The sequence below is a fragment of the Sodiomyces alcalophilus genome (genome assembly GCF_042370955.1).
Source record: "Sodiomyces alcalophilus JCM 7366 unplaced genomic scaffold ACRALscaffold_2, whole genome shotgun sequence".
Taxonomy (NCBI): domain Eukaryota; kingdom Fungi; phylum Ascomycota; class Sordariomycetes; order Glomerellales; family Plectosphaerellaceae; genus Sodiomyces; species Sodiomyces alcalophilus.
This window is the reverse complement of record NW_027263533.1, coordinates 3,998,285-4,023,831: the sequence shown is the minus strand read 5'-3', so window position 1 is coordinate 4,023,831 and position 25,547 is coordinate 3,998,285. Positions and strand designations below refer to the sequence as shown.

The window sequence follows — 25,547 nt, the reverse complement described above, 5'->3', positions numbered from 1 at the left end:
GTTGGTGTTCACCTAGCACGCAGTATGAACCCGACCACCTCGTCTGGGGACACGTTTATGTAGAGAAACGGGAAAAGACTTGACTCTTGTGAAGCAACATGGAATTCTTCTGTTCCCTGAGAGATTATTATTACATCTTCCCCAACATATGGTACAGAAGAAACACGCTCAAAATTGCGGTACATATATCATTGCGGCTCGCCTGTGAGAACCATGCCGTGCAAGTTAACAAGATGAAATGGGGAAGGGAAAAAAGAACAAAACAAAAAGAATACGAATGACAATAATAATAGGAAAATGAAGAATCTCGTCGCCCAACTTCCAATGCCGGGGGAAGGAGGAGGAACAGATCAGGCGCCGCCACTCCTCCTCCGGGACCGACGAAGCTTCGCCTTCTCGGGGGGCAACTCGTCATCGGCCTCGGTGGCGCCACCGGCGGCACCTTCGTCCGCTTGCCCCGCCGCCTTCTTGGCGGCCTTTGCCTTCTTCTTGGTCGTGGGCTTGGGCGCCGGCTCGTCCCGGTCGGAGTCCTCCTCGACGATTTCGTCTTCGGTCGTCTCCATCGGGGCCTCGACGTCGGGGGGCAAATTGGCGCGGCGCTGGGAGCGTTTCTTGGCCTGAGTCTTTCTGCCTCTAGGCGTGGGTTCTGCTTCTTCTTCGTCTTCTTCCTCTGTCTTGACGGCCTTTCTACCCTTGCCTTTTGTCTTGGGCTTGGGCTCGGCCTCTTCCTCCTCCTCGGCCTCGGATTCGTCTTCCTCTACCTTGGCAGCGACCTTTCTGCCTTTCTTGGATTTGGGCTCTTCTTCCTTTACCTTGGCGGCGGCTTTTTTGGCTTTAGTCTTCGCCTTGGGCTTTACCTCCTCCTCGGAAGAGTCTTCATCCTTCACTTTGGCGGCAGCCTTTTTGCCCCGGGCCTTCGCCTTAGGCTTCACCTCCTCCTCGGAAGAGTCTTCGTCTTTTACCTTGGCGGCAGCCTTCTTGCCCCGGGCCTTCGCCTTGGGCTTTGCTTCCTCCTCGGAAGAGTCTTCATCCTTCACCTTGGCGGCGGCCTTCTTGCCCCGAGCCTTCGCCTTGGGCTTCACCTCTTCTTCAGAAGAGCCTTCATCCTTTACCTTAGCGGCAGCCTTCTTGGACCGTTTCTTGGGCTTCGTGTCTTCTTCCTCGTCGTCGTTATCGGCTGCAGCGGCCTTGCGGCCACGCTTCTTACTCTTTGCAGGAGTAGCTTCGGGCTCAGCCGTCGACTGGGTCCAGTGAGGATTAACAATAATGGCTTGACAAGAAGGAAAAAGCAGCGTTCGTGGGTGGTATTGGGAAAAAAGCAGACACTTACGTTGGCCGCATCATCATCATTCTCTGAAACCTCACCGGCTTTCAGCTGCTTAACCTTCTGATTGCTGCGAATACCTAACTTGCCGGGGACGTTGAACTCGGGGTCCTAGTGGAGGTTTTGGGTCAGCTACGTTGCGATGATATTCTTTTGCCGTTGCCTTTCTTTCTTCCGTTCCTTTTAAACAGCAAAGTGAAAAGAAAATGGCGGAAAAGTGAGCTTACCCCATTAAAATCCTCAGGAGGGATATGACCCAGCTCAATAGCCTTGCGAATCTTGGCTTGAAATTCGGGATAGTCTCTTTTTCAATCGCAGCCCGCGGGAGTTAGGAGACTGGATGAAGCATAAAGGGCAAAGGGCAAAGATCAAAGATCACAGATCAAATGTCAAGCAGGGTCAACAGTGGCATCATACCCAATTTCATCGTATCCATCAACAGCATCGAAATCAAAGCCGTCACCTCTTTTGGCGTCTTCCTGGAGACCCTGCATCTGCTTGCCGGAGACGCATCCCCAGTGTTTCCACTTGAAGCTACCGCGGTCTCCGAATTCTATCCAGGAGCCGAAGCGCAACTCTCCCTTGAGGATCGTCTTTTTCAAGTGCTTGCAGACGCTGTCTTGGCAGACAGCCCTGTTACTTGGCGACACTTCTGCCATGTTTTACATGTCATTAGCAATAGCGCGCTATGGAAGGGAGCCGCGATATCGCCCAAGGGATGATAATAGGCGGAGCAGAAAGTGCAAGTGAAAGAAGAAAAAACGTACCGACGCGGTAGGGCATGATATGATGTCTGTATCTTCGCCTCCTTCAATGTCTGTTTGACCGAATTGCGCGTGGATTCAATGAGAATTGGGCGTTTGTTTGTCAACGCTCGACTGACAGAAGCATCCGAACTGGTGTCTGGTTTCGTATCTGGATTCAAATCAGCACCAAACGAGTGAGTAGCTAGTAGACAAGCATTTAACGAGACGTGATAAACTGAAGACAAGAAGGGGTAGAAACAAAAAAGTGAAAAATGAAGAAGAGCAGGAATGTCAGGCCATGATTTGAAACGAGCCTGATACTCCCTCCTCTCCTTCGTAATGGCGGGCATATTTAGGAAGAATGATGAGGTAGCGTAGATTTAAAAATATCCAAAATCGCTGGGAATCAAGAGACCAAAGCTAAACAGACATACCTTTGAGGTGGGTGAGGCCGAGTATGAGATGCCAGAGCCCAAGAAGTGTCGTCGACGAGGAGGATACTGAGCGTCAGCCTGATTTTTGGGAAGGAGCTCTCGCCCAGCCAGAGCTATATCATGCGCCAATGGGAGTGCCTCTGTTCCAGGAAGATGGCCCAAGCTCCCCGATTAAGGTACGGGTACCCTGAAGGTACAGTGCCTACACTAGCAGGCAGCGATAACGATAGCGACCCATAGCGGGTAAAGTCGGCCCAGACTTACTGTAGTAACCCCTTATTTCCGAGCCTCTGTCCCCCCTAAACCACTACGTCCGCCATTCTTCCTACAAGTGCTCTATATCACCAACCTCACTTACTCACCTACCCCATCACACATCTCACATCTTCAACTCACCTAACAGAGAGATACCAGCCTCCGAATACTTTTCTAACGATACATATTTTACTAAATACACTTGAATCCAATACGCCCTTGTACCACGCCGTGCCCACTTCTATCCTGTCCCCGTCCTACACATACCCAAAACCATAGCCTCATAAAAACGGACACCATCCAATATACATGGCCGACAAGTTCCTCGGATCCACCGCCTGCTTGATCAGCTCGTCCACGTACCCCTCCACCCCGAGCGGGATGCTCTCGTTGGGCAGCAACCCCCTGAGCTTCCTCTTGATGCTCTCCACCACGTACGCCGGCTCCAGCCTCACCTCCCCCGGCGCCACCACCGCCGCCGCACTGGCCCTCCCCGTCTTCTTCACCTTCTGCAGGTCCAGCGTCGGGTCGTAGATGAATGCCTCCAGCACCGACATGAGCGTCTCCTCCTGCTGCCGCAGCACCCCCACCGACAGCTCGCAGCACGTCCGGAACGGGCCCTCGTACCCGGCGATCCCCATGGCCGCCACCATGTTGTGCGTCAGCCGGAACGGCACCATCTCCGGCTCCGCAAACGTCCGCCCCTTGTCGAACAGGCAGTTAAAGTCCACGTGGAACACCCCGCCGTTGTCCTTCTCCAGCAGCACGTTCTCCCCGTGCCGGTCCCCCAGCCCCAGCATCGTCCCCACCATCGACATGACCGCGCACGACCGCGTGTACTTGACCCGCGCCGCGAACCACTCCGCCGGCTGCGGGAACTGCTGCACGAACCAGTGGTGCAGCACCGGCGGGAACGTCCCCAGCACCTCCCGCTCGAACAGGTGGATGTTGTCCCGCCCCACCAGGGCCTCCTTCATCAGCCGCCGGATCCGGTTGTAGTCCGGCGCCACCCCGCGCACCCGGTACTGCTCCAGCAGAATGTCCCGCAGCGTCTTAAGCCCGTCCACCCACTCGATGATGCCGCACTCCTCGTTGAGCGGCGTCACCGCGTACGTCCGGATGTACAGCTGCCGCCGGCTCGACTCGCCGTCCCGCTTCAGCGCCCGGTTGATCATGCCGTTGAACTCCATCAGCCGCTGGTCCGTCCGCAGGTCGTCCTTGGGCTTGATCAGCAGCATGTAGTTCTTCCCGTCCGACCCCCGCGCCGTCAGCCGCCGCGGCCGCGCCAGCGACCCCAGCACCAGCACCTCGTCCAGGAACGACTCGATCGTGATCACGTCCTGCGAGAACGCCCGGTGCCTCCGCACGTTGCCCGTCACCGTCGGCAGCGTCGCCGACAGGCACCGCTCGATCGGCACCACCAGCGGGCACGGCGTGCACTTGTGGTTGAAGTACAGGTCCCGCGCGATGCTCGCAGTCGTCGTCCGGTTGCTCTGGAAGCTGCCGTTGTTGCACGCAAGCAGCAGCTGCTCCGCCAGCTTCTCCCCCAACCGCAGCAGCTGCTTCACGTCGTAGCTGCCCTTGTCCGACTTGCCCGTGCTGCCCTTCTCCGCCTTGATCGAGCTGCCGTCCTCCACCTTTACCGTCGACTTTCGGAGTTCCTGCAGGATCCGCTGCCCCCGCTCCCTCCGCGCCGACGCCTGCTTCGTCGTCATGACCCCGAACAGACCCCAGAGCGCCTGCCGCGGGTGCGCATTCACCACCTTGACCACAATCTTCCCCAGCCTCTCAAACACTTGCTCGTTGGGGTGCGCGATCCGCGCCACTATCTGCGGCAGCGCCGTGTAAAAAATGTACGCCGGCAGCTTCCCGATGTACTTGTCTAGGAATTTGTGCAGATGGCCCAGTTGATCCACCCGCCTTCGCTGGAGTTCCCGCGAGATCGACATCTTCCCCTCCGGCGGCTTGTCTACCTGCGCTCCGAGATCCAGCCAGAGCGTGAGGATCCGGGGCAGCGTCTGATAGAGGTATTTCATGCCGTAGCTCAGCGACCGCAGATAGTTCTCAATCACAAGCCTCGCAATCTCGCCCTGCAGATACGCGTCGCTCTGATGGTCTAGCTTGAGGGACTGCTCTGACTCCATCAGCTTCTTGTAGTGTCTCCCCAGGAAGAAATGCCCCTTCTCCCACGCCGAGAGCGTCTTGGGCACCTGTTGGTACTTGTCGCGCAGGGCCACCACATGCGTCTGGCCCGCCGCATCCAGCCATTTCGCCAGCGTCAGCTGCGCCCTCGCCGTAAGCATCCTCTGCTCCGCGTCCAGGCCCCGCGCCGAGCCCACGGCGCTATTGACCTGCGTCGCGAACTTGTTGGCGTCGATGGCCCCCTGCAACACCTGGATGGCCTTGCGCGGATGTCCGTCCTTCCATAGCAGCCTCGCGTTCTCGATCACCGCATAGTCGTCTCCGAGCCGAGAAGCGTGAAGGACCGCGTTCAGAGACTGGTGCATCGCATTTGCTTTCCGTGCGAGCCGCGCACTTGCGAGCCAGAGGGATGAAATATCGAGATTGGAGAACCTGGGCCTAGAAACGGCATGAGTATGTGCGGAGAGTAACGCATAAGGTAGGAAATGATTTAGGGGAGGCAAAAAAATGGAAAACAAGACAAAACGTACCGGCACAGCTCCATGGTGGCCCGCCGAACGCCCAAAAGGTACTGCTTATCGTTGACGTACGGCCCCAGGACTTCGAGCCGCCGGTTGAGCAGGTCCAAAACCTTCTGGTGTGCCGGCCCTTCCGCCTCTACCGTGTCGGCGATGATCTCCATATCAGTAAGGACATGGCAACGGAGCATGAGCTCGTGGGATGACTGCAGGGACGACGTTGCCGAGTACGTCATGGCCGACGCAATCTTCTCTCGCAAGCTCTGCATCGTCTGCTTGAACCCGACGCCGCCGTGTTGCCCGTGGCGCATCGCGTTAAACAGTTCCGCTATTCCCACGTTGAAGTCATCCAGCGGGTTCCCTTGGAACCGGCTGGCGTATTTGGAAAGGCTCTCCCACCGGCCCGTGGCCCAGGCGGCTTCCACCGCGAATGGCACAATCTTGTTCTCGGACATGGGTTCGGTCTGCATGCCCTCGACATAGTTCAGGAGCACGTCGTGTTGCCCGGATTGCTTGAGGCAATTAAGCAGATCCACTTGAATGTCGACATTATGAGGCTCCTCGGCCAATTTGATCTCATACCAAGTCTGCGCTGCCGGCCACCTTCCGGCTTTTTTGTGGCTGAGAATCTGCTGGTTGATATCCAAGACGTGTAGGCGGGCCGAGATGCCTTCGAGCCCGTCGGGCTCGTCAATTTCCGCGTAAATGTCCTGGAGACGCTCCAGGAGCCGTGTCCTCTCTGTGGGGTCGCCTTCCTTCAGCTCGATTTCTTGCGCATGATGCTCGAGATAGAATAGCGCGCGAGAATACTGGTTGCAGTCTACGGCGCGTTGCGATCGCAACTCTGGCGGTATCATGTCCACCATTGCCCTGACCCGCTCAATCGCGGCCTCGTCCGACTTGGCCACCCTGCGGCGAGTCTTTTCTTGGACCCATCTCATCGCATAGTCGAGGACCCGAAACACAGCCTGGAATACACCTCTCTTGTCAGTGAGTGCACTAAGGCATGATAGGAACCTCGTGTACTTACCTCGCAGTACAACTTCATATCCTCCCTTTCCGCATATGTAGCGTGATCGGCCGGTTGATTTTGAAGAACATTGAGGAGTTCATTTGTGACGTTATTCCTTTCTTCCTCGCTGATCTCATCGCCAACCACAACATGCACCACCAAGTAAGGAAGTAAGAATTCTGCCACGGAAATATCCTTGACCCGGATGACGCGAGTAAGGGGTTCGAAGAGGAGTTGCGCGTGGGGATTCTGCCCCTTCTGCAGGAGGTTGAGAACATACGAGCGCATCCAGTTGCCGTAGGGCTTCCCCCGGAAGAAGATGGGATATTCGGCTGACGGTAGGTTGGCCTGCGCCAGCATGTATCTCGACCTCAGGAACGGCCTCAGGACTTCCCGGACGCCCTCGGGCAAGGCGAGCCACTTTCGGTAAACACGCTCTCCGTCCCGGATATTCTGCTGCTCCATCTCCAGAGCGGCCCGGATGTCAATCTTGTCCATGAGCTCTTGCATGGCAAAGGATAGGTAGCCCTGGAGCCTGGTGTCCGTCGTAGAGAGGAACGATTTCACCAGGACCTCTTCCAGAATGAACAGCACAAAGTCTGTCATCTCCTCGCGCGCCTCAAGGTTAGTGAGGATCGCCATGGACTTCTGCCGCCTGGTCGCCTCGATCCGGTTTGCGTCGAGGCATCCCACCAGGCCGATGCACTGCGTGCATAGACTGCCAATATCCGGCTGCGAGACGCTGTACTTGGCTGCGCAGTCAAGGAGTCCCCGCATGAGCGTGGGGATCACGCTGTCCGGTTGCTCGCTAATGGCCGACGCCTGCAGGAAACTCTGGTTCTCTTTGAGATACGCCACTAGTTCATGGAGAGCCAGAAGCACAACACCGGAATTTTGATGAGAAATCCTCTCGGCGAACAGCGCAAAGGTCTCCCGCCTTGCCATGGGACGTCGTAGTGCCTCGAGTTTGGACTCCACATCTGATAGATACGGGATCTGCGCCAGGCGAGGCAGTTTGTTGATCATACCGCCGACGAGAACTTGCCGAGAGTTCTTTAACATGGTCAACAGCAGATCCTTAGCCAGCTGCTGCGTGCCCGTGTCAAAGAGAGACCAATAATGGTTGATGATAAAAAAAGTAGGTTCAATGAGAACCTCGACGTCCTCGTCTTCCAGTTTGGTCAGCAAGGCGGCCCAGCAAGAGAATGCCGCGCTCCTAAGATCGTCGTGGGTTAAAGCAGAGAGGAGACAGGCAGATATCTAAAACGCGCAGGTCAGACCTTGATTGGAAAGAAAGATCGCCACGGTGGTTGATGGACTGCCCCTTACCTGTGGTCGTGCAATGCGCACATATGCCCTGCACACGTTGATCATCTCCTCCATGGCTCGCAGGCAACGTCTCTGTTCTTCGACGGGAGGCGATCTCAGCTGACGGTCATTGATAACGTCGACCAAGCGCGACATGAGGCCTAGCAGGTACGATTCCAGAAACCGGCCTACCACGTTACTTGATTGTTTCTTGGACCTGGCCTTTAGTTCGCCACTGGCCGTCATCAACTGGGTACACATCCAAGTCAATGCGTTGATGATCTACGACGAAGACATTAGTCAAGTTCCGCAGGGGTATTGTGTGGCATGGGCGGCACTCACCCGAGGCTTCTTGTCCTTGTCATTGCCGGCATCACCAGCAGCCTTTAGAAGCTCGAGAACTATAGAGAGGGCTTCGGGTTGCATCAATCCCGTGAGTGTGCAAGACTCAAAGTGAGAGGCAAACTCGCGGAGCCTCGACATGACGAATTCCTCAATATCAGTGACATCTTGGATGAGGAGAAGGGCCATGATGGGACCATTGTTGTCGCTGTCCATCAAGACTGATATGGGGTCCTTTTCCTGGCGGGCGTCTACAATCTTCTGGACGACGTCCTTTTTCTTCATAAGCACGAGCCACGGCAGCGCGTAGCTCTGGACGTGGAGCAGCAGCTGGTTTACGGATATCTGGAGCAATTCGGCAAGCGCACGGCTGATCTGGGGTCTCGAAACCATGTCTTTGATAGCAAAGAAAGCCAAGTTACCCCAGAAGGGTTCAAATAGCTGTCGACAAGAGACTCTACGGCTGGCAGCAAGATTGACAATCTGCATGATGGTTAGCTGAGACCTGATAGCGAGATATTGGAGAGGCAGACCTCGCTGAAGGCACATGACGAGATGAGACTGTTGCTGCCACCAAGATAGCCAAGTAGCTTATGCAGAACCAGATTAAGCTCGTCCCCGACGACGATCCTTTTCGTGTTGGTTAGATCATAGTCAACTAGAGATGGGGGAAGGGATCGTCCTACCGGCCCAACTGGCCCCAGGCCATAATGTTGGTCTCACTGATGCCCGTCACGTTCTGGTCGGAGATGCCCTTGAGGAGAGAAAGGGCATTTTTTCGATTGCGATCCGTGACCGTCTGTTCAATCCCGGTTGCCGTTGACCGTCTCATGAACACTGCAAGAGTTCGACTGCGGTGCGTAGGTTAGACGTGCCTACATACCGTCCTTGGCGGTTGACTTACCCGGCAGCGATACGAAGCTCTCTGATAGAGCTCTGCAGGGATTGGAGGCACCACTGTCCGAGTTCGGAAGTTTCCAGATCGAATAAATGAGTATCATCGGTATGGGTGATCAAGCGTCGGATGCAGACCATGGCGACGACTCGTTGCCGGCGAGACTTCAAAAAGGCCTGGTCAGAAACAAGACTGACGAATATGGACTGCGCCTCGGTCTTGGCCTGAGTATTCAGCTTCTTGGATCGTGGCCCGACGTCGTTTGACATGGAACAGTAATCACAGCGAGATACCCGCTTTCCATAGTCGGATGGCGCAAAGCAGACAGCATCGTCAACCACACAGCACACGAGGGAGATTAGGTTAATCACGGCACATTGGTCGGCCTCGCTGAGTTTGGAGTAGTTGCCCCTAAATTGTGTGTGAGCGACATACAGGCATCGCCAAGTGTCAGGGCCGGCTGGTGCTTACCAGAAAGCACCTGTCAACGTCAACCCAGCCGCGTCGGGATCGAGACCGAGAGTTTTGTATATTATTGCCAGCGATTCGGGAAGCTCGGCGACCTCGGAGGAAATCTTTCGACGTTTGGCTGGAAGTTCCGAAGCTGGTTCTGATTCCGCTTGCGGGACAAGCTGCAGGGCCTCTACTTGCCGGCGAAGGTCGGGATCGGTGAAGGATGCTGGCTGTGTATCGGATGTAAGTTCGTTCGGAGGAGCAACGCCAGATGTTTGCATAAGAACCTGGACGGATTGCTTCACAATGTCAGTCTTGGGAACATAAGGGCTGCCAAGTCCCCTGGGAAATCGGAGCATACACGGAAATCGGCAAGCTCTCCCAGCTGTGGAGAATGAAGCATGAGAGCCCTCAATGGATTGAGTATTTTAGATACAATCAGGCTGCTGATGCTTCTATCCCGGAGGGCAGCATCTGCTAGGTGCAGCAAAGCGTTACAGAAAGCCTTTCTCGCGGGCTCAGCCTGGGCTTGATCGATGGCCGTGAGTTCATGATGTTGATGCACCATATCAGCGCAGTGCAGACCTAGTAGAGTGTACGCCTTTCTCTGGGCAATGACGTTCGAACCCAAGCTCTGCGGGGACAGCAAGGACAATGTTGTTTGCAAAATTTGTATTTGGTTCGCAGGAACAAGATCTTTCCAGATGAGCCGAATCGAGCGAAGGGAGAGCAGCGAGTCCAGCAGCCAGGGCATGTGTGTAGAAAGGACAGAGCTACCAACGAGATTGTGTTGCGACATGAGTGGTCGTGCAAGGATAGTCAACAAGCTGAATACCTGACGGATGGCTTGGGATGTTTTAGCGATGGTGTATGTGCTTTGCTTCGTCGAGTGCACAGCGTTTTTCCCAATGACTAGCACCAAGGTGTTATCGTCCGGCAGTGTTACGTGTAGTGGTACATCTCTTGCGATCGGCGAGGGGGGTAATAGGTCACGCAGCTGCAAAAGTAAAGCTGCCCTGCCCTGTCAGTCATGCTTCATATCCGAATTCGAAGAACTCCAGGATCTCTCACCATCGGAAATCTCCCGAAAATAAGCCACAATTGCCGAAAGCGTATTCTGGAGAGTCTGGGACGGCGCTAGGAGGGCGAGGACCTCTTGGAAGAAGCCCTCAATGTCGGGACTGAGCTCCAGGAACTGAGCATGGCCCAAGAGTCGAAGTAGTTTCGGGAAAACCCATACCCAGAGGGGTTCATCGCCGCGTAGTTCGAATTGGTGCTCGGACGTGTCGGTATACTGCAGAACAGCGGGCGTCTCCTGGACAATAAGCTTGAGGAAGCTGATGGCACGAAGGACTTCGGATCTCAAGTGACTCCGGTCAGCGAAGGGGTCGTTGATTCGAAGGCCTCCTAGAACGGCGCGGATGAAGACGTAGGTCAAGAGATGATTGTGCCGGAGCTGGTCATCGGGAGTCTTAAGAAGGCCGGGGTTGCTCTCGACTTGCTGGATGGTGGCAGACAGTCTTCTTAGCTCTGCATTATCGTCGGAGCGAGAGGTTCTGGTAGAAGCCGAGATGTTCTCGACGAGCTGGGCGGCCAGTGTAGACGGCGGAGGGGCAAACTCGACACCCCCGTTTCGCGACGCCATGGTGCCATTTGGGGAGGCTGTCCAAGTTTGTTGCTCATTACTCGGGTGAGGTTGATGTGAGGAATCGAGGCCATCAGGAAGGAAGATTCTTGTGATGCTGCTCTAGGCAAACCAAACACGACCGTGATGATGGGGTTCACTTTCAGGACGCGAAGTCACGTGACTGATATGGACCCATAAGCTTATGTAAGCCATGTTCACTGATCTTGACGGCACCTGCGATATCTCGGTCACGTCACGGTGGGCTTCATGCAGTTGAATTCACACTTGATTCCCATGCGAGCATTCGACTGATTAATCACCGCCATCAGGCGCTTATGTGAAGTCCAGATCCCATCTCGATGAATCATTCCACGGTTGTTGGTCTCGGTTAGAAGACACATTCTCAGCGTCCTTGATGCCTTAGCAGCTCGCATCCGACAACTATCATGACAACGCGGATGCTCTCTACGGAACTGTCTCACTATCACGATATCTACGGCGAGACGGGACGCGAAAGAATCATCACCGCTATCCCATAAGCATGTACATATTCGGTAGTGAAATTTCAGTCACCCTCCCAGGCAAGAAACTCGCGGGTTTGGTCTGGCTATATTCTTGGAAGACGAAATCCCGGCTTGGGCTATAGCTAATACAAATCTTTCTCTCCACGCTCTTTTTCCCCTATTCGCTTCTCTCAACCTTAAGCGGGCGGGGCTGGCCATTCATCCAAGACGGCCACCTCTCCGGTCAACGTCAACTTGATCTCCGCCTGGGTCGGCTCATCCATCAAGAGCGTGTACGTGCCTGGATACAGCACCGTGTTGCCGTCCTCATCAATCCTCGCCAGGTTGCCTAGTGTCCACGACAGCCGCACCTTCTCCGTCTCGCCTGGCTGAATGTCGTGCAGACGGGTATACGTCGCCAGCGTCTTGATGGGATACGGGGCGGGCCCAACCTCTCCCTTGACGTACACCAGCGCCACGTAATCGGATACGCGCTCACCTGTGTTCTTGACCTTGATGGGCAGACCGGGGAGTGCGCACATATCGGGATACTGGTGGTCGCAGTTCTCGAGAAGTTGCTGAATGTTCAGCTCTGCGTTGCAAAGAGGGACAAAGTCCGCCTCGAACGTCGTGTAGTGCAGACCGAAACCAAACGGCTTCACCGGGTTAGGGTACCACCGGTACGTCCGGCCGGGGAACTCGCCCGTCGGGCGGAGGGCCATGTCAGTCATGGGGATGAGCTCGGTGTAGTTGGAAGGGTACATGGTGATCGGCAGTCGTCCCGCCGGGGCCGCCTCGCCGAAGATCAGCTGCATAACGGCGGTACCGCCGTCCTGGCCGGGCCACGAGGCCCAGAAGATGCCGCTGCACCAATCCGCCTCCAGCAGCTCCGTGTCGTCGAGCTGATCGCCGAGCTGAACCACGATGACGGGCTTCCCGACCGCGCCGAGGTCGCGCAGGAGCTGGGCCTGCGCGGGCGCCCAGTCGACGTGGGTGCGGTCGAGCGTCTCGCCGGCCAGGGAGGTGTCGAAGCCGCCAAAGTAGATGACGTAGTCGGCCTCCTCGGCCGCGGCGAGGGCCGCCTCGGTCCAGGTGTCGGGGTCCGTCAAGTCTTCGAGGATGGGACCACCGGCGACGACGAAATCGATGCCCATCTGCTCGGCCGCCCAGGCGGGGGAGTGGAGGTAGGGCGCCTCGCCGTGGTAGCCGCCCTGGAGCTTGGACTCGTCCTCGGCCCAGAAGCCGATGAGGGCGACTTTGACGTTCGAGTCGCGCGCAAGAGGGAGCGTGCCGTCGTTCTTGAGCATGACGATGCCCTCGACGGCCGTCCGGAGGGCAAGGGCTTGGGCCTCGGGCGTGTTGACGTCCTCCCAGCCGAGGTGGGCGTAGAGGGAGTCCTCGCCGTCAAAGTAGCCGGCTCGGACGAGGCCCTCGTAGAGGCGCAGCAGGGCGCGGTCGACGGTCTCCTCGGTCAGCAGACCCTGTTCCCAGGCGCCGGGGATGTCGGACGAGGAGGCATACTCGCACGAGGTGTCCATGCCGGCCTCGAAGCACATGGCGGTGCCCTCGGCGTTGGTGCTGGCGTAGCCGTGGTTCAGGCTCACATCCAAGACGGCCTCGCAGTCGCTGGTGATGTAGTTGTTGTGCTCGGTCCATCCCCAGTGCTCCCTGAGGATGGTCTGCAGCAGGTACTCGCTCGCGCAGGACGGCACGCCGTTGACTGCGTTGTAGGCGCACATGATGCTGCCGCACTTTTCGTCTCGCGCGCACGTCTGGAACGGCGACATGTAGTACTCGGCAAAGTCCTGCATGGAGATCCTCGCGTCAAAGTCGTGTCTCGTGGTCCCGTTCCAGTCCTCGAAATCGTTTCCGGCGTAGTGCTTGCAGGTCGAGATGATCCTCCTCTCCTGGTCGGGCACGGGGCCCTCCATGCCGCGAATGATGCGTTCGGCATAACGCTTCACGCGCAAGACGTCCTCGCCGGGCGTCTCGGATCCACGGCCCCAGCGCGGGTCCTTGAAGGGGTTGACGTTGGGGGTCCAAAAGTCGATGCCGGAGTAGCCGGCGTTGCCCCACGCGCGGGCCTCGATGCCGATGACGTTTCCGACGGCTTCGGTCAGGTCGTCGTCAAAGGTCGCGGCCGTGAGAACCGGCATCGGGAACGAGGTCGCATGGTTGAAGGGCGCGGTATCGCGGAAACGAACACCCGGGGCGTGGGTGACTCCGTACAGGGCCTCGCTCCACCAGTTGTAAAAGGGGAGACCGAGGCGATCGGTACCGTTGGACTGGCTGCATGGTTTGGCGCAACGGGAGTTAGCTCACCACCCACACCTGTCCAGGATGCAAGATGGGGAAAACGCACCTTATAATGTTCTGAAGCTTCTCTTCGGGGTACAGAGCGGCCACGAGCGCAGCAGCCCGCTCGGGCGGAGACAGAGTCTGGTCGCACACGGCATTCAAGGACAGCGGCTCCTCGGTGCAATTCGGCCAGAAGGTTCTCTCTGGCTTGTACTGGGCGACGGCAAAGTCCACTTGAGACCATGCCGCGGCGGCCAGGAAAAGGGCGTCTCGAAGCGTCATGATTCCAGACTTGGGGCCAACGGTTTACCTCGTCAAGCTAAACCCTCTTCTTTTCTCCCTCGAGGGAGCCGGTGAGCGGGACTCCTATATATATCATATTAACGCATACCTAAGCCTGGCCGACGAGCCGAGCGAGGAGCCACTCCGCCTTCGGCCGTCGCTTATTAGCCCATCACTGGATAACGGCCGCCGTCACGTTGAGTTGCACAGCCAAGGCCGACGAACACCGGTCGAACCATAGGCTGACGAGCAAAAGTCCCCTGTCCGGACACCTCTGTCAGGAACCCGGTTCCCAACTTGGAAGAATGGATAAAATCGTCTGAAAGCGGGGAGACCAGGAGGAATGAAGTAAAAGGGCAAGCTACAGCCTCGCAACAACACGTAATCCGGGGCTCCGCATACCCATTCTCACCCGGTACGGTCCGGCGATGCCTATCTCACCGGTATTCGAGCCAGGCATGGCGGGAAGCGCTCGAATCAGGATAGAGCTCTGGTTCCACGGGTCGCTACCATGCCCGATATCCGGCCAGACGTCTGCATTGTAGGATGGAGAACGGCCGGAACACATGCGTGGAGTATTTTAGCCGCCAAAAGAGGGCGTCGTGCCATTGGGTGTCTCCTGCATTAGACAATGTAACCCACCAGATCTAGAAATCATGAGGTGGAGGGAGAGCCGCCAGATCCTTGTAGGCAGCCTCGACGTCATACGGACGGCAGGTGCTGGCGGCACTTTGGACGTCTGAATGGAATCTTTGCGTCCTCTGCGTCTTGCAGAGTGCGTCGCCCGACCGACTTGTCGTCGTCGCCATGTGTATGTCTGTCTGCGCATGGCAGCACAGAGATATGCTGCACCCTCTGATGATTTCACACTCCCATACTAGCCGGGTTTCGTACGAAGTAGCAAACTCCTCGTGGCACGGCGTTGCGGACAACTTATTCGAATCAGGGCCATTCCGTCGATATACGACCAGGGACAGGGGGTCGGGAGTGGGTGATCTGCACCCCATAAGCTTCTGGATCAACACCGGCACTTGCGGAGTAATTTTTATGGGTTTCGGTAGTTAACCATCCGAGCTAACCAGCGGTAATTAAGCGAGCAACTGGCCGTCTTGGATTCATCGCAGGAATCGCCGTTGCGTTCAATTGTACGTTGTAAGTGGTTGGCATTTGCGTCGACAGACCTCGGTCGAAGCGAGCTCGCTTGGCTTGTTGACACAGACCTGGAGGTTGTATGTAATTAATCAATCCCTTGATCAATCGCTAGCCATGATTGTCGTAAGGGCAGTTATATAGAACAATATATCCTGCACGTAACTGTCCCAGTTTCGCGGATGAAGGGCCGCATCCCGAAAGACGCATGATCGTATATTCCATTCGAATCCAACAACAACTTGAGAGGGGGTTGACTGTTACCCTCCTTCATGACCCTGGTTCTCTACGCTTTTCCACGAACCATCACGGACGCGGAAAAGGAGTAGGCCGTGGTCGCCCAAGGGTCGCGTATTACACGAGGAAGAGGACGTGAGAGAGGCAGCAGAGGAGTCCATTGGCGGTGATTCCATACAAAACGGCTCCGAGGGAACACACGGTTGGCCTAGACAGACAAGCCATTAAGCGGCTATGGCGACGACTTCAGCAAAGTTCAATTGCCTTTGTCAACAGGGCGCTGATTTTGCAGCTGTGATTGTCGACTCGGCCGAATTGATTGACGGACATGGCAGCTGTGGACACCTCGGCTTTATTTGAGTATCCCCAACCCTACCGGTCGGCGATTTGGTTTTTCCGTCACCCGTATCTGACGTATGACGACCTACCTTCGTACCTACCTACTTCGTACGTACAAATACCTAGGACCCTACGAATACTCCGTACCTAGGTACTGTAGTTATTCGTACAAGTTGGGTAGAGTTGGAGGTAGAGGGACACTATCTCCAACTCCATCAACCCGCGGACCTAAAAACGTAAGCTCGAGTTAAATACACATATCTCGTAACATGCGTCGTCATTTGTCTCCGCACCCTTCCCCATCATAGGATATCTCCTGGCTCTGCCGCGCTTCATTTGCTGGCTACTACCCACCCATCTCGAATGAGGTGGTTGGAAAGGAAGCATTCGGTCGTACGGATTTAAGCAAGGACACTGCATTGTCGGAGGTGTTTCTCCAGCGCTCAGTCAATCAGTCAAACCATCAAACCACCTGGGATCCGTAGTCTCCGTACATAACAAACGTGGTTCGTCACCTCGGAATCTGACGATTCCCTTTGTTTCGCGTTGCCCCTTGCTTCTTGTCTCAGCTCCTTGCATGCCGTCGTCTCCTTGCCGTCGTCTCCTTTCTAAACATCATCTCACGCCATCGCCCAAAGTCTCCGCGAGCTTCCCGCCTCCCACCATGGCCACCGCAGCAGAAACAAGCCACCATTTCCCCAGATCTGACGATGTCGAGACGGCATCCATCCACTCTGAAGCCCCCTCGTATGGTCTGTAAAGAGAATAACGGCCACCAAGTGCACCCGATGTCTATACTTGCTACCAAGTACTATGCAGAGTAGGACCGAGCTAACTAGAGCCTTTACACTCCCAGTCTCCGAGGCACCGTCCTACCACACGATCGCTTCCCAGCCTGAACCTATCCCTCCCTACACCCCTCCAGGAACAACCGCCACGAGCCACAGCACCAACGTGGTGCAGCCGGGAGCACCAGATGCTGTCCATCCAGGCCAAACCTCGGCACCTGCTCGCACATCCACCTCGTCCTCCCAGCCACGCACAACAGGCCTCCCCCCCATCCCACCGCGATGCCCGACTATCCCCCAACTAGACCAGTTCCGCATCCCGACCTGGTCCGCCATCCAGTCGAACCCGACATACCACAATGTAGCGCGCCGTCGTGCCCGCGGGAACGCCGGCGATCCCGTGGCGTCTCTCCGCCGTGCCATTCTCCTCGAGCGCGTGGCCGAAAGCGAAAATACCCTGCTCTCCTCTTCTCCGTCCTCGTCTTCATCGTCATCACTGCCTTCCTCTTCCTCTTGCTCCTCCCAGCCTGGCTCCTCCTCGGCACCGGCACCCCGTCGTCCGCTGGAAGACCCCCATCTCGTAGGTGAGGCCGCGGCGGCGGAAGCCAGACGGGCCAGACTGGCTCGCGAGAGGGCAAACGAGATTCTCGTCCAGGAGGATCGTCAATGGAACTGGTTCGTCAGTATGTTGTTTCCCCTCTCGCCTCTCTCGTTTCCCCTCTGCGCGCCAAGTGCTCTTCCATGCAATATTCACCCGGCACCCCTTATCCTGGTCTAGTTGGTCATGTTAGGCTGACGCCCAAACACAGCCCAGATGGGAGACTGGGAAGAACGGGATCGCAGTTGGACTCGATCCCGACGGGAGATTGAATCGGGACAGCGGCCCATTCTCTCTCGTCGACTGGCGGGAAATTGAATCGCGGCAGCGGAAGAAGCCTTCTTTGTCTCTCGCTACTTGGGTAGTCTTTTTCCTTTTCTGACGCTGCTGCGGGCCCGCTGTGTTCTTTGGTGGTCCCCTGTTTTGGTCATGTGAAATGTATTAATGAAGAATGAACCTCTACGGGACGACATGACAGGGATGGCGATTTAAGCTCCTTTAGGTAGCTTAACATGGCTGGCATCTCGTTCTTTCCAATAGGCCATCCTGAAGAAAACCGACCATTGAATCGCCGGGGGAGAATAGCGCACACCTGACACATGTAGGGTTAGTCTATTCTCAGATATTGCTCTGTATCATGGTGCAAAATCGATGGATTCAACGGGCAACACTCCGACCGTGGTGTGAATATTAGTTTCATGAGTTTCGTACGTATGTAGCGATATCTATATTGGGAAGTCAATGTTTTCTCTCGAAACATGCACTTCCCAATGAGCAGGTGACGTTGATGTAATGTCCTGTCCGTCTTCCGCGGTTTCCGCGCCTTGCAGTTTCGATAACTCTTCTCAAACGAAAAAAAGAACAAGGCCGTATTAATAATGCAGTTTCCTCCTACCCGGCCTGACTCGAGACTCCTCGACCCCTTGACGGGAGCTCTTCGCAACCTTCCCGTCGTTGTGGATCTGACAGGTTTTATGATACAGTGGTGTTTTGGTCTCCAATTCGTCATTCGAACGTTTCGTTTCGCCATGGTCGACCGTATGTACTTTTCTTCGCGTCTTTTCAACCGGCACTTCTCGTGTTGAGAATCAGGGCGACAATAAGGCTAAGTGACGGGTAAGATGTTAGCGAAAATGAGCTGTGCACACTCGCATCCCGTGTTTGCGGTTCTCCCTACCCGTAGAGTCCCAGGACTTCGCCGAAAATAAGAATGAGGACCATGCCCACAAAGATGCGGCTCTGTTCCATGTACGCGCGAACGCCCTTGTCGCCGACGATGCCTATCGTGTATCCCGCTGCAAGGCCGGCCAAGCCTACGGAAAGACCTGCGGCGAGATGCATGAAGCCGCTGTAATTCCGTCATGTGTCAGTAACAACCTTGTTCTTGTGTGCGAAAACTCCTGCAAGGCGAAGCGAGAAGAGGAGAGGGTTGGAAAGATCGAGAGGAGGCTGCGCTGACCTGAACAAGCTGTAGTGGCCGCCGGAGCTGGGAGGGACGAGATCTTGGGCGATGAGGACGGAGACGACGAGGGCGTATACGGCAATGATACCGGACATGACAACTGGAATCAAGCACTGTTGGATGAATCGTATTAGAAGCAGTCGTTATGGTATATGATCGGAGAAACAGGGGAGAGACGCATGCCTTCATGATGAGGTCTGGCCTAAAGGTTCCGACGCCGGCAATGCCGATGCCTGACTTGGCCGTGCCGTAGGCGGCACCCATGCAGCCGAAGATCATGGCTCCTGCAATTCCGCCCTGATACGATGTATCGTAGTGTCAGCATCAGGACTCGTCTCGCGCGAAGACGATGCCTACGTCAAAGGGCGAGATGGGGTAGGGCGCTTTACCATGCCCACGAAGGGCGCGAATTTGGGCGCGAGAATGGGGTCGGTGTCGACCATCTTCGTATGTTGGGCGAAGGGCGAAGAATCAAAATAGACGTCGATGCTCGTGTTGGGTTAGTGTTGAAGTCGCGATGTTATCACCGTCGTCACCTGTATTCGTGCCGTAGGCCGTAGGGAGCTGCAGGTGGGCCGGCCTTGGAGCTTCACATCGAAACGCAGAGGAGAAAGCAAGTCATGCGTATTGTCACATGATTCTGATTGGGGCCCCCACCTTTACATGTCGTTGATTCAAGGCATTCAACGGCCAAGGTGGTACGTACGAAGTACCTATTCTGTACAGTGTAGCACAGTACATGTGAGCAATCTGTCCACTCCATGTGCCTGACAAGACCAAAACCGTGGGAATATCTTCCTACTCCTAACTGCAATCTGCATACACACTCCCCTCGAGGCAAATGGTATTACCATACAACATGCCTGCCTTATTACAGACATTACAGCACATGAGGTTATTTTGTTTCATCACTTCCTGAATCTGTCGTGCATTGATACCTTGGTCGGAGGTCGCGATAATTGTACGTTGTAATCACCGCCGCTGCATACCCACCAGGCCCTGATCCTGGTCCGTCCAAGACACTCGCAGCAAGCAGCCCAGCCCAGCGACGACTGGCGTACCGTCACCCGTCACCCGTCACCCGTCACACCCGGGGCCTGGCGTGTTTCTGTGTTTTTTAAGGAGATAGGAGGCCTGGCCTCTGATGTCGGTCTTGTTATAGAGATCAACAAGCGAGCTGAGCTGACCCGTTTCACAAAGCCGATTGCTTGGTGCATTTTTAGCCAGTTACCGACTTGCCTTGGTCGACACTGAAAGGAAAATACAATAATCGCGACCGAGAGCGTTAGAGTCACCGGGCCAATTTTTCTTCTTCTTTTTTTCTTCTCTTTTTTTTTTTCTTTTCCGTTTCTTCGTTTCGGCCCTTTTCAGTGGACCTGGACCTGACCTGACCTGCTTCTAGAGGTCGTGATACCAACTCCCCTTTTATTTCCCCTTATCCTCCTTACCTATTCGTACAACGTACAGTACCTGTACTTAGGTATGGAGTAGATAAGGAGGTACCTCTAAACCCGGACTTGCCTAGTGCCTATTCAGCCTGGTCGGTTTAAGTGGATCGAGAGGGATCCCGGGGATGCAGATTGCCCGCGAGTGTGCCTGCTTCTTTTTAGCATCCTCGCTCTCGACACTCCAATCCAGTCCCGATTGTCCAGATTGTTACAACAATGATCTCTATGATTTTTCTATGATTTTTCTAGCAATACCGTTCATCCGCGTCTCGACGCCGCATCTCTAACGCTCCTGATTCCGATGACCTGACAGGAACAACTCGATCACCACGCACCCATATCTCCCCCGCCCCGTCGTCCGCATATATCCGATCAAGCCGCATCTCGTTCTGCAGCCATTCGAGTTACCCCTTGGCCTCCGGGAACTGCGGCCGAGTTTCCCCCATTTTTCGAACCTGTTCTGGGCCTTGGAGCTGCCCCTGCCGCCCCCGAACAGCCATCGTCAGCCTCTACCCGCCCCGAAACGAGGTCAATCATAAACAACGCCATCTGATTGTTGCCCAGAGGGCCGACACGAGCAGTCCGACTCTCGTCCCCCGCACGAGATTTGAAGGAGTCAAGGAAAAAAAATAACGTCGAAACTGCGGCTGGCTCACGAAACAGTGAACCGTCCGCGTATCATCGCTATCGCTGGTCCTGCCCAGTCGAGCCTGACGATTTGCTCTCCCACGCCCATTTCTGGCTTGCGAGCCTTCGCTTCCAGGTGAGAGAAGAAGGCCCTGGACCTGTTTGTGCCCAATCCGATTCCTTCCTTTCTCGTGTTACATTCATTCTTCAACCCCTCCTCCTCCCCTTCTCTTCCGCCTTTGCCCTCCCTTGCCCCGACATTTCCATCTGTGGTGACACAGTTACAAGACGACGTGCTTGATATACAATACGTTTTGCTAATTCTGGCCATGGTACATGTCTAGGTCTAGGGCGATTCATCATGTCCGACTACTACTCGCGAGATCTCCGTGACCCTCGGAATCATTCGGTCAACCAACGAGATGCTGCCTTCTCCGACATTTTTGGCTCCGCTCCTCCCCCGGGCCGCTCACAGACCATGACTTCGTCGTCGTCCATGGGGCCCCCCCAACCGATGCCGCGGATGCCACCACACCAGGGTAGGACCCAGACCATGTCGTCGTCCTCGTCCGCCATGCCACCCATGCCACCCATGCAAAGGCAACCGCCGCCACGGCTCCCGCCTCAGCCCCATATGGATCGAGACGCCCCATCGCCCAGACTCCGACCCATGATGGATGGCGGACCGTCGCCGAATGCGTATCCCGGCCAGCGGTCTATATCGGGAGGATACCAAGTGCCATCACCGCAGGCTCAATATCTTCAGCAGCAGCACCACCAGCGCCGTGCCTACGGCCCTGCTCCTCCCCGGCCCGACTCGCGGGGGGCGCCACCACCCCAGGCTGCCGGGGCCCGAACGGCCGCTCAGCGTTTCCACCAGGGAGGACCAGGTCCAGCTATGATGAACGACCCTTATCGGTCTCAGTCCCTCGCCTCGGTCCCTAGGCCGCATCACTACCAACCCCCTCCGAGTACATATCAACAGTACCAGCAGCAGCAGCAGCCATACGGCAACCCCATGAGGCAGCAGGCCCCCTACGGTCCTGGCTCGGCACGTACCACGGCACAAGGGCGAGTTGTTCCCGAACGTCACGATGACCGATCCATGTCCATGACGGGCCACTACCCACCGGCCCGAGATAACTCCCATCCTCATCACCAACAAAACACCTATCAGACCATGAGCGGACGCGTCATTCCTAACAGGAGAGCCCCCACCGAGCTCCCGACTCCTTACAATGCCGGCGGTCCCAATGGTTACTATGGTAGCGGAGGGTACCCCATGCCCGCGCCCGGATCGCAGACGAGAACGACCAGCATGGCCTCGTCGACGGGGGACGGCCACCGGTCAATGTCCATGGCGTCGACCGTGACCGTCTCTACACCCATGACGGCGGATTCCGATGCCACCACCGTCGCAAACAGGTCGTCCATCAGCAGGTCGGCTAAATCCATGGAAAGCGAACGTCCCCAGACCGCCAAGATACGGTCCCCTCTGGTATATCCCGCACTCCTCTCACGAGTGGCCGAGTGTTTCAGGCACAAGATTATCACGGGGGATCGAACAAAGAACGAACTCACGTACAAGAATGCTTTCAGCGGAGCCGAGGCTGTGGACGTGCTGTCGTACATCATCAGGACTACCGACAGGAACCTCGCCCTCCTCCTAGGCCGCGCCCTGGATGCCCAAAAGTTCTTCCACGACGTCACGTACGAACACCGTCTGCGAGATTCGACGTCGGAGATGTACCAATTCCGCGAGACCCTGACCGATCAACCAGACGAAAAGCCGGCCGTGAATGGCGTCTTTGTGCTCCTGTCCGAGTGTTACTCCCCGACATGTACCCGCGACAACCTCTGCTACTCGATCGCCTGCCCTCGGCGCCTGGAGCAAGTGTCTCGACTGAATCTGAAGATGGGACCTGGCTTGAAGAAGGAGGACAGCGCCGTGGTGAACGAGGACGACGCCGACCAGACTGACGAGCAGAAGCTCTGGATCAACTCGGTGCCCCGCGAGGTGGCAGACAAGGTGGATGACATGGAAAAGAAGAGACAGGAAGTCATCTCGGAAATCTGCTACACCGAGAGGGACTTTGTCAAGGACTTGGAGTATCTGCGGGACTTTTGGATTATCCCGCTGCGATCCAAGGGGTCTCCCATCCCTGCCAACCGGCGAGAGAAGGTTGTCAAGGCCATTTTCAGCAACATCATCGATCACCCTAGTCTGCATCTCGTCAGCTCACGCTTCGCAAGGGGTCTGACCGAACGACAGCAGAAAGACCCCGTCGTCAGCAATATAGGCGACATCTTCCTCGAATTCGCCCCCCAGTTCGAGCCATTCATCTGGTACGGCTCCAAGCAGCTGGAAGCCAAGCACCAGTTCGAGAACGAGAAGGCCATCAATCCGTACTTTGCCAAGTTCGTGGAGGAAATCGAGCGGCGCAAGGAGTCGCGGAAGCTGGAGCTGAACGGATACCTTACCAAGCCGACCACGCGGTTGGCCCGCTATCCGCTCCTCCTGGAAGCCGTGCTCAAGTACACCGAGGAGACGAACCCGGACAAGACAGATATTCCCAAGGTGCTCCACATGATTCGCGACCTTCTCGGCCGGGTGAACCGCGAATCCGGAAAGGCCGAGAACCGGTTCCACCTCAGGCGGCTCCAGGAGCAGCTGCGATTCCGACCCAACGAGAGGGTCGATCTCAGGCTTACCGAGGAGGGGCGAGAGATCATTTTCAAGAGCCAGCTGAAGAAGGCGCCGCACGACTCGTCTTCCGGCAACGACATTACCTCCTATTTGTTTGACCACGCCGTTCTCCTCGTCAGGGTGAAGCAAGCTGGAAAGGGCGAGGAGGTCAAGGCATACCGAAGAGTGAGCAGAACCGGCCCCGTCCCCCCTTTTTTCCCTTTTCTTTTGACCCCATCCATCAATGCTAACGAATCGTGCGCCGCTAGCCTATCCCTCTCGAACTATTGTCCATCAAGGAGATGGACGAAGTGATCCCGCAGAACGGGGCCAAGAGATCGTCATCAGGCTTGTTGCCTCTGAACAACGCAAAGGAGAGCAAGAAGAGCGACGGCTGGCCCATTACGTTCCGTCACTTGGGCAAAGCCGGCTACGAGCTGACGCTATACGCAGCTAACCAAGCCGGAAGGGAAAAGTGGCTGCAGTATATTGACGACGCGCAGAAGCGGTTGCGAGCGCGCGCCGACTTCTTCAACACCACGGTGATCTCGTCTGGGTACTTTGTGGGCGCGAACCAGGTCAACTGCGCCACGCCGTTCGACGGCGGACGCAAGTTGATCTACGGCACGGACACGGGCATCTTCGTTTCGGACCGGAAGAACAAAGATGCGTCGCCGAAGCGGGTCATCGAGACGACGCAGGTGCAGCAGGTGGACGTGCTGGAGGAGTACGGTCTGCTGCTGGTGCTGTCCAACAAGGCGGTGTACTCGTACCCGCTGTCGGCGCTGGACCCCAACGAACCGGCGCTGTCGAAACGGCCCAAGAAGATCCAGAGCCACTGCAACTTCTTCAAGACGGGCATCTGCCTCGGCCGGCACCTGGTCTGCTGCGTCAAGTCGTCGGCGCTGTCGACGACGATCAAGGTGTACGAGCCGACGGACGCTTTCTCCAAGGGCAAGAAGCAGAAGGGGTTCGGCAAGATGTTCTCGGGCCAGGACGAGCTCAAGCCGTTCAAGGAGTTTTACATCCCGACCGAGTCGTCGTCGGTGCACTTCCTCAAGAGCAAGCTGTGCGTGGCGTGCGCGCGCGGGTTCGAGGTGGTGTCGCTGGAGACGCTGGAGACGCAGTCGCTGCTCGACCAGGCCGACACGAGCCTCGACTTTGTCGCGCGCAAGGAGACGGTCAAGCCGATCCACATTGAGCGGCTGAACGGCGAGTTCCTGCTCAACTACTCCGAGTTCTCCTTCTTTGTTAACCGCAACGGATGGCGGGCTCGGCCGGAGTGGCGGATCGACTGGGAAGGCACGCCGCACAGCTTTGCGCTTAGCTATCCTTGGATCCTGGCGTTTGAGTCCAACTTTATCGAGCTGAGGCACATTGAGAACGGCGCGGTGCATATTGTGCCGCGGAAGAACATTCGGATGCTTCACAGCAGCACCCACGAGGTGAGTTTTTTCCCTTTTCTCTTAAGATAAACAATGTACTGACACTTTGCTCTGCAGATTCTATTCGCATATGAGGACGAGAAGGGAGGGGACACAGTGGAGGCGTTGGACTTTTGGAAGAACACAAGGCGCGCGTCAGAGCTTCCCCCAATTCCAGGGGCCATATAGAAAAAAGTTGACGTCTTTTACGTGGGAGTGGTTGGATGACGCGGAAGGGCCAAGGATTCTTGGTTGAGTGAAGCAGGGGGCCGGGTTAAGATGATTCTGGGAACAGTGCTGCTTCGGCCGCCTTCATAGGGACCGGACCGAAGACCGGAGACTGTTTGGTGCTTATTCTTCTTCCCCTTTACTGTAATGACATGGCGGGACATCTGAACTGAAGGAGACAGGAGTGAAGATGGATGAAGCAGAAGCAGGCGGGTGTGTCGAAGGGGAAGGCATAGAAGACCGGGACCAGGGCAGGGGATGGGATATTTTGTCTTGAGAATACACGGACTTTGATACCTTACCTACTTGATGACATCTCCATAGAAGCTCTAGTCGCTTACATAAGTGGCCGTTCTTATGGCGCCAACGTTCTACCGTATCCAGTCACCTGATGACACATGCTCGTCTTGGCGGGCAGCAAT

General features: G+C 56.2%; 6 protein-coding genes across 6 annotated transcripts; 3 read left to right on the top strand and 3 right to left on the bottom strand.

Annotated features, from left to right (window-relative positions):
• Positions 1–350: 350 nt before the first annotated feature.
• Positions 351–11,074, bottom strand: ACRALDRAFT_2099058 (uncharacterized protein; the record flags this gene model as incomplete). The annotated part of the gene is made up of 17 exons (XM_071022924.1): positions 351–1,241; positions 1,361–1,435; positions 1,552–1,627; positions 1,742–1,976; positions 2,096–2,272; positions 3,055–4,348; positions 4,397–5,333; positions 5,432–6,387; positions 6,450–7,691; positions 7,761–8,021; positions 8,082–8,564; positions 8,615–8,711; positions 8,768–8,932; positions 8,961–9,015; positions 9,458–9,728; positions 9,791–10,440; positions 10,501–11,074. 17 exons carry the CDS (start codon positions 11,072–11,074, stop codon positions 351–353), a joined length of 8,439 nt encoding a protein of 2,812 aa, XP_070877564.1.
• A 529-nt stretch (positions 11,075–11,603) lies between these two features.
• On the bottom strand, positions 11,604–14,201 carry ACRALDRAFT_2119829 (glycoside hydrolase family 3 protein). The gene is made up of 2 exons (XM_071023812.1): positions 13,922–14,201; positions 11,604–13,848 (listed from the first exon to the last, which is right to left on the bottom strand). The coding sequence occupies exons 1-2, from the start codon at positions 14,137–14,139 to the stop codon at positions 11,757–11,759; spliced, it is 2,310 nt and encodes a 769-aa protein (XP_070877563.1). The 5' UTR covers positions 14,140–14,201; the 3' UTR covers positions 11,604–11,756.
• A 2,327-nt stretch (positions 14,202–16,528) lies between these two features.
• Positions 16,529–17,568, top strand: ACRALDRAFT_2040702 (uncharacterized protein; the record flags this gene model as incomplete). The annotated part of the gene is made up of 3 exons (XM_071021082.1): positions 16,529–16,616; positions 16,721–17,335; positions 17,462–17,568. The coding sequence occupies 3 exons, from the start codon at positions 16,529–16,531 to the stop codon at positions 17,566–17,568; spliced, it is 810 nt and encodes a 269-aa protein (XP_070877562.1).
• A 744-nt stretch (positions 17,569–18,312) lies between these two features.
• Positions 18,313–19,155, bottom strand: ACRALDRAFT_2040701 (uncharacterized protein; the record flags this gene model as incomplete). Its single annotated transcript, XM_071021081.1, has 5 exons — positions 18,313–18,355; positions 18,428–18,598; positions 18,710–18,825; positions 18,896–19,009; positions 19,102–19,155. The coding sequence occupies 5 exons, from the start codon at positions 19,153–19,155 to the stop codon at positions 18,313–18,315; spliced, it is 498 nt and encodes a 165-aa protein (XP_070877561.1).
• Positions 19,156–19,601: 446 nt separating this feature from the next.
• ACRALDRAFT_207685 (uncharacterized protein) lies at positions 19,602–20,103 on the top strand (the record flags this gene model as incomplete). Its single annotated transcript, XM_071022289.1, has 5 exons — positions 19,602–19,614; positions 19,709–19,795; positions 19,875–19,901; positions 19,940–19,996; positions 20,084–20,103. The coding sequence occupies 5 exons, from the start codon at positions 19,602–19,604 to the stop codon at positions 20,101–20,103; spliced, it is 204 nt and encodes a 67-aa protein (XP_070877560.1).
• A 1,045-nt stretch (positions 20,104–21,148) lies between these two features.
• ACRALDRAFT_2100689 (uncharacterized protein) lies at positions 21,149–25,086 on the top strand (the record flags this gene model as incomplete). Its single annotated transcript, XM_071023022.1, has 3 exons — positions 21,149–23,659; positions 23,743–24,918; positions 24,976–25,086. 3 exons carry the CDS (start codon positions 21,149–21,151, stop codon positions 25,084–25,086), a joined length of 3,798 nt encoding a protein of 1,265 aa, XP_070877559.1.
• Between the last annotated feature and the right edge of the window lie 461 nt (positions 25,087–25,547).